Below are 7,558 nucleotides of genomic sequence, written 5' to 3' on the forward strand. Positions count from 1 at the left end.
GTTGACAATATATATAATAATCTTCACAGCAATCATTTAGTTCCTGACAAATGTAATCACAGAAACATCCTCCTGGTGCCTTTGTTTCACAGTACCCTTGACAGGTACTGATCCCTAGAGGGGTTAAAGAAAACGATGATATGACAATGGAAACTTACAATAAACTGTAAGTATGCTCATCCTCTGTCGAATCAGGGATGGTACCTTAGACCAAGTGACGATTAGCCCAATAGGGCATTAGACCAATTGGCTGTTAGACCAAGTGGTCGTTAGACCAGTTGGCTATTAGACCAAGTAGTCATTAGACAAATTGACTATTAGACCAAACGGTAAATAGACGAATTGTGAATTGGACTAAGTGGGTTTAGCCCAATGATGATGATTAAACCAAGTGATATTGGAACAACCGTCAGTAATCCTGATGAATAAGGTTAGCTTAGTTCATTCAAAGTACACACGATATTAGGATATTGTCACCGCCTCCCCCACCCTGAACACCAATCCAAATCCAGATTTCCATTAACGAAAAATTTAAACATTAGTTCAATAGAAATTTCATAATCATAAGAAATTTTTAATGCATTTAGGACATGAATTTAACTGGGGCTACCGTTTCATCCGCAGTGGTGAGCTCTTGCATTGTTGTCATTGGTGTTGATGGTGGAGGTTGTGACGTAGTATCGGGTATTGGAGTCGTTAAGTCAGTAGTAGCTGTGTCTTTGCTTGGGGTTGCAACATCGGTTGTTGTAGGAGGATGTGTGGTTGGTGTATCTGAAGTAGTCGATGGTACCACTGTGGTAGGTGTGTTTGAAATATATATTGTATAGATCGTATACAACCTTAACAACAAGTATCAATGAAAATGTTGTATTATTAGCTTGAATTTGAACAATAAGAGAAGCTATGATAATGAAATTTTGTGCATATGGAACATATTGTGTATATGCATAAGAAACATTTAAATCTACTACTTCTACTACTACTACTACTACTACTACTACTACTACTAATAATAATACTAATACTACTTCCACAACCACTTCTGCTACTACTACTAGTTCTACTACACTGCAAAAACTCTGGAGTTGATTTAACACCAGCACGAAATCTATATACGTCCACACCAGAAAAGTATTGAAACAACACCAGTTTGGAATTAAACCAATGCTATTTTGATACTAATTGGTGTTGTATAAACACCTATCTGGTGTTTGGTCTGGACAGACCAGCACAGAACTGGTGTTGTTTAACACTTCTCTGGTGTGGACATATAAAGATTCCAGTCTGGTGTTAAATCAACACCAGAGTTTTTGGTATGTCCTGCTACTATTACTGCTGCTACTGATACTACAACTATTACTAAAAAAAAGGAAAAAGGAAAGAGAGAAGGATGAAATATGATACCATTTCCTGAATGTAATGTAAACATGTGTTGTTTTTTGTAATAAAATGCCAAAATTTTTGCTCGTGATATTTTGCAAGTGATATTGGAACAACTGTCAGTAATCCTGATGAAGAAGGTTGGCTTAGTTCATTCAAAGTACACACGATATTAGCACATTGTCACCGCCTCCCCCACCCTGAACACCACAATTCTATGTTCAACAGCCAGTCCAAGTCAAGATTTCCATTAATGACAAAATTAAACATTAGTTCAGTAGAAATTAAATAATCATAATAAATTTTTAATGCATTTAGGACATGAATTTACCTGGGGCTACCGTTTCATCTGCAGTGGTGAGCTCTTGCATTGTTGGCATTGGCGTTGATGGTGGAGGTTGTGACGTTGTATCGGGTATAGGAGTCGTTAAGTCAGCAGTAGCTGTCTCTTGGGTTGGGGTTGCAGCATCGGTTGTTGTCGGAGGATGTGTGGTTGGTGTATCTGAAGTAGTCGATGGTACCACTGTGGTAGGTGTGTTTGAAATATATATTGTATAGATCGTATACAACCTTAACAACAAGTACCAATGACAATGTTTTATTATTAGCTTGAATTTGAACAATAAGAGAAGCTATGATAATGAAATTGTGTGCATATGGAACATATTGTGTACATGAATAAGAAACATTTAAATTTTCTACTACTACTACTACTACTACTACTACTACTTCTACTACTACTACTACTACCACTACTACTACTTCCCCACTACTACTACTATTACTACTACTACTACTACTATTACTACTACTACTACTACTAATACTACTAATACTACTACTAGTACTACTACTAATAATAATACTACTACTACTAATACTACTACCAACACCGCCACCACTTCTACTACTTCTACTAGTTCAACTACACTGCAAAAACTCCCGTGTTGATTTTACACCAGCCCGGAATCCAAATATGTCCACACTAGAAAAGTATTGAAACAACACCAGTTTGCTTGCTCTCTATTTCAATTATTTTGAGACTATATATCCAGTTTCAGATAAGTACATAAAAAAATTTCAGCTCTCCCTTTTCGCTCGGATTATTAATGTAAGAAGATACCAAGTTATACCCAATTGTATTCATGATTTACAAAACATGAATAGAGTGTCCCGGTTTTAAGTTTGAAATGTCATTTTCTTTTCGCGCTTGCATCAATTGTTTGGTTATATACTTATACCGTTCATGATTAAAAAAAGTGTAAAGAACTTTATTTCTCTGCCTCAGCACCTTCTCTCTGGAATAATTTGCCGTTAGATTTAAGAATTATGCAATCACTGGACACCTACAAATCCAAACTGAAATCTAATCTTTTCTCACAGTTTTAGTTATTGGAACTTTGACACTCATCCAAACTTTCTCATTCTTTCTTTTCTTGTGTGCCTCGGAATAGAATATTTCTAGATAGATGGCGCTATATAAATGCCTATTATTATAATTTTTTCGGACAGAACGGCAAAAAAAATCGCGCTCGCATTATTTAATCATTGAAATATGTATCATGTTAATGGCTAGCTGCAATTCGTCTCTAACAGGTCCCTTTTTCGACAAGGCCAGAACGCATTTATACAAATTTCTACTCGCGCTTCGCGCTTGCAGTAATTATCTAGTTACATACGCATCTTCTTCCGGTTTACAAACATTGCCCACAATGTTCAACTGTTCAGGACAAAATACACGAAATTTCAAAATTGTTTAGCTCGTACCTCGCGCTAACACTATATGTATATGGCTTATGAAATTATTGCACATTTACTGGTATGTTGTTATAAGAATAAAGCTAAGAAATTACTGTTAGGATATGGGCGTCTTGCCCCCCCCCCAAAAAAAAAAAAAAAATGAGAAAAGGAAAGAGAAAAGAGTGAAATATAATATAATTATCCATTTTTCGCGCCAGGCCTAATTCTAGAAGCGAATTAGGAAATTCCTCGCTTCGCCTGGGAAACAGCCGCCAGGGCCTCGACAAGAGGCTACTACATAACGAGAATACTCACCAGGTTGACAATATATATAAAATCTTCACAGCAATCATTGTATTCCTGACAAATGTAATCACAGAAACATCCTCCTGGTGCCTTTGTTTCACAGTACCCTTGACAGGTACTGATCCCTAGAGGGGTTAAAGAAAACGATGATATAACAATGGAAACTTACAATAAACTATAAGTATGCTCATCCTCTGTCGAATCAGGGATGGTACATTAGACCAAGTGACGATTAGCCCAATAGGGCATTAGACCAATTGGCTGTTAGACCAAGTGGTCGTTAGACCAGTTGGCTATTAGACCAAGTAGTCATTAGACAAATTGACTATTAGACCAAACGGTAAATAGACGAAATGAGAATTGGACTAATAGTAGACCGGCCAAAACGATTTTTTATACTTTGGACGGCAAAATTTGTTAATGCTTGCTAATGCTTGGCATCCCAGCTAAAAGTTTTGCAAAAATACCCAGGAATAGCGTACGGGCGGATGCCAAGCGCAATTTTGCGTGAAAGTGTCATTTTTAGCGTAAAATCTGAAAGACTGTCGAAAATCACGCATTTTGATATTTTGACGGATTATCATCATATTTTTGATTATCTTTGATATGAAATTATTTTTATTCAGAATTTCAAATTATAAGTCTACTAAATGTGCATTTCAAATTTGAATATTACACACACACATATGGCACAGGGAAACATAAAACCGCGATTTCTTGAAATAAAAGTTTGTGAAAACTATCAATAGTTTGAAGTTTTTTTACGCAACATAAATTATTCGATTAAATGTGTTTATCCATCGAATGTATAGTAAATGTCCTAGTGCCACAATATTAAAAGAATTTTCAAGTAAGATGGTAGATATCTCATTTTATGTTATCCGAAAGGAGACAATGTGCATTTTACCAGGTCCGCATTTTGAAAGAAAAATTGAAAATACCGTACATTATGTACATAATTACATGTATAAGTACATACTTAAGCGAGTTTTTATTTACATGTATAAGTCCATAATAAAGCGAGTTTTAATTGGATAGCGCAATTTGTCAATTCCTTGCATCCCAGCTAAAAGTCTTGCGGAAATACTGAGTAATAGCGTACGGGCGGATGCCAAGTGCACTTTTGCGTGAAAGTATCATTTTTAGCGTAAAATCTGAAAGACTGTCGAAAATCACGCTTTTCGATATTTTGACGGATTATCATCATATTTTTGATTATCTTTGATATGGAATTGTTTTTATTCAGAGTTTCAAATTATAAGTCTACTAAATATGCATTTCAAATTTGAATATTACACACACATATATGGCAATATGAAATATAAAATCGTGATTTACTCAAAATAAAGGTTTGTAAAAATTATTAATGGTATAATGTTTGTGTTCCGCATCTCAATTTCGTCAAGATTTTATTGCTAACTGAATAAATACTTAATAATTGTTGTCATGTCACATATAGTGAAAACCAATACTGAAATAAGATGCAAGATATATATCATTTTATGTTATATATGCGAAATATAACAATGCACATTATTTTATCAGATGCGCATTTCGATAAAAAAATAAACAGCGCACAATATTACATCCATATTGCACATATCTTATATCAGTGCGATACTCGTCATGATATTATATAGGATTATGATTGCTTTTGTAGAGTTCGATCTTCTTGCTATTTCCACGAATGAATTGGTGCTGAACTTAAATCTACCTGTGGCGATATTCAGAAATAGGTCTGATATTCAATTTGCCGTTACCATGGTAGCATTAATTTACAGGAATATCTATATCCAAAATCATAGAAAACATACATGTATGAATAAAGCGATTGAATTAGCATTTTTAAAACCACTCTGTCAATTTTCAGTGTAATGCTTATTGGATTTTTTCTCTTTTCAATCAAATCAATTTTATGTTGGGGTGGACTTGTCCTTTAAAGTTCACATTTAAAGTTCACATTTCAAATCTTAAAGCTCATTTCATCACAGTGTATTGCCATTTTGGGAAATGCCGTCGCACGACCATTATGACAAACAAATCTAAAGGCTAATGACCAGCGTCCAGCGCATATATTGTAATATATAGATGGTCGTATAACTGCATTTCCCAAAAGGGCATTGGTATGTCCAGGGCTGCCCAGGGTCGGGCTGTCCGGCCCCCGTCTTAGACCAGGATATATAACAACATGGACCTGTGATAATAGCAAATGCAAAAACTTTGATGAAGTAAAATGAATTGAATGAAAATTATAATTTGCAATGCAAAAGACCAAATAACATTTAATTTATTGTTCATATTTTGACATAATAATTATAGCAGCAGGACATTGGAAACAACTGAAATTAATAATTAAAAAAAAACGCCATCCATAGCTCATCGAACCAAAATAACGTATGACCTTGATCATGTGAACTGAAATATGTGCAAACTGATCGATGATACTTTAATACCCTTATGTTCAATTGTAATCTTTAACTGGATCAATAAAAATAAAAAGTTATGATGACATCTAAAAAAAATACCCCCAGCATATGGCCAAAGTTCAGTGACTCTAAATGACTTTTGACCTTAATAATGTGATCTAAAACTTGTGCAAAGACGATCAGTAATACATGAATATTAAAGTGTCATTAAAATTAAAGTGTCATTAATTTTTTTCTATACGTTCAAAGTTATAATGAAATTTTGAAAAATGTAAATTTGGTTAAGATTTCAAGGTTGATATGACGCTGTTATATCAAAACTACCGTCACCTCCACCAGAGAAGTGGCTCCTTTAGTCCTGCTCTGCTATGCCGGCGAGACAAAAAATAGGTACTGCCGTGCAACGGCCATTTAATAATATATAATCAAATAACTGAAGTAAGATGTAGATTGACAGAGTGGTTTAAAAATGCTAATTCAATCGCTTTATTCATACATGTATGTTTTCTATGATTTTGGATATAGATATTCCTGTAAAATTAATGCTACCATAACGGCAAATTAAATATCAGACCTATTTCTGAATATCGCCACAGGTAGATTTAAGTTCAGCACCAATTCATTCGTGGAAATAGCGAGAAGATCGAACTCTACAAAAGCAAACATAATCCTATATAATATCATGACGAGTATCGCACTGATATTAGATAATGTGCATGCAATATCGATGTAATATTGTGCGCTGTTTATTTTTTTATCGGAAATGCGCATCTGATAAAATAATGTGCATTGTTATATTTCGCATATATAACATAAAATGATATATATTTTGCATCTTATTTCAGTATTTGTTTTCACTATATGTGACATGACAACAATTATTAAGTATTTATTCAGTTAGCAATAAATCTTGACGAAGTTGAGATGCGGAACACAAACATTATACCATTAATAATTTTTACAAACCTTTATTTTGAGTAAATCACGATTTTATATTTCATATTGCCATATATGTGTGTGTAATATTCAAATTTGAAATGCATATTTAGTAGACTTATAATTTGAAACTCTGAATAAAAACAATTCCATATCAAAGATAATCAAAAATATGATGATAATCCGTAAAAATATCGAAAAGCGTGATTTTCGACAGTCTTTCAGATTTTACGCTAAAAATGATACTTTCACGCAAAAGTGCACTTGGCATCCGCCCGAACGCTGTTACTCAGTATTTCCGCAAGACTTTTAGCTGGGATGCAAGGAATTGACAAATTGTGCTATCCAATTAAAACTCGCTTTATTATGGACTTATACATGTATATAAAAACTCGCTTAAGTATATACTTATACATGTAATTATGTACATAATGTACGGTATTTCGATTTTTCTCTCAAAATGCGGTCCTGGTAAAATGCACATTGTCTCCTTTCGGATAACATAAAATGAGATATCTACCATCTTACTTGAAAATTCTTTTAATATTTGTGGTACTAGGATACTTACTATACATTCGATGAATAAACGCATTTAAATCGAATAATTTATGTTGCGTAAAAAAAACTTCAAACTATTGATAGTTTTCACAAACTTTTATTTCGAGGAAATCGCGGTTTTATGTTTCCATGTGCCATATGTGTGTGTGTAATATTCAAATTTGAAATGCATATTTAGTAGACTTATAATTTGAAATTCTGAATAAAAATAA

General features: G+C 33.9%; 1 protein-coding gene across 1 annotated transcript; it reads right to left on the reverse strand.

Moving 5' to 3' along the window:
* Positions 1–583: 583 nt before the first annotated feature.
* On the reverse strand, positions 584–3,063 carry LOC121431158 (mucin-2-like). The gene is made up of 3 exons (XM_041628664.1): positions 3,060–3,063; positions 1,712–1,903; positions 584–792 (listed from the first exon to the last, which is right to left on the reverse strand). The coding sequence occupies exons 1-3, from the start codon at positions 3,061–3,063 to the stop codon at positions 584–586; spliced, it is 405 nt and encodes a 134-aa protein (XP_041484598.1).
* Between the last annotated feature and the right edge of the window lie 4,495 nt (positions 3,064–7,558).

Source organism: Lytechinus variegatus, chromosome 17 (genome assembly GCF_018143015.1).
Source record: "Lytechinus variegatus isolate NC3 chromosome 17, Lvar_3.0, whole genome shotgun sequence".
In the NCBI taxonomy this organism is placed as follows: Eukaryota; Metazoa; Echinodermata; class Echinoidea; order Temnopleuroida; family Toxopneustidae; genus Lytechinus; species Lytechinus variegatus.

Bases quoted from the DNA above. Each gene is read 5' to 3' on its own strand.
- LOC121431158 (XM_041628664.1), bottom strand. The intron at 793-1,711 runs GTAAATTCATGT...CACCTACCACAG, and splicing joins AGATGAAACGGTAGCCCCAG to TGGTACCATCGACTACTTCA.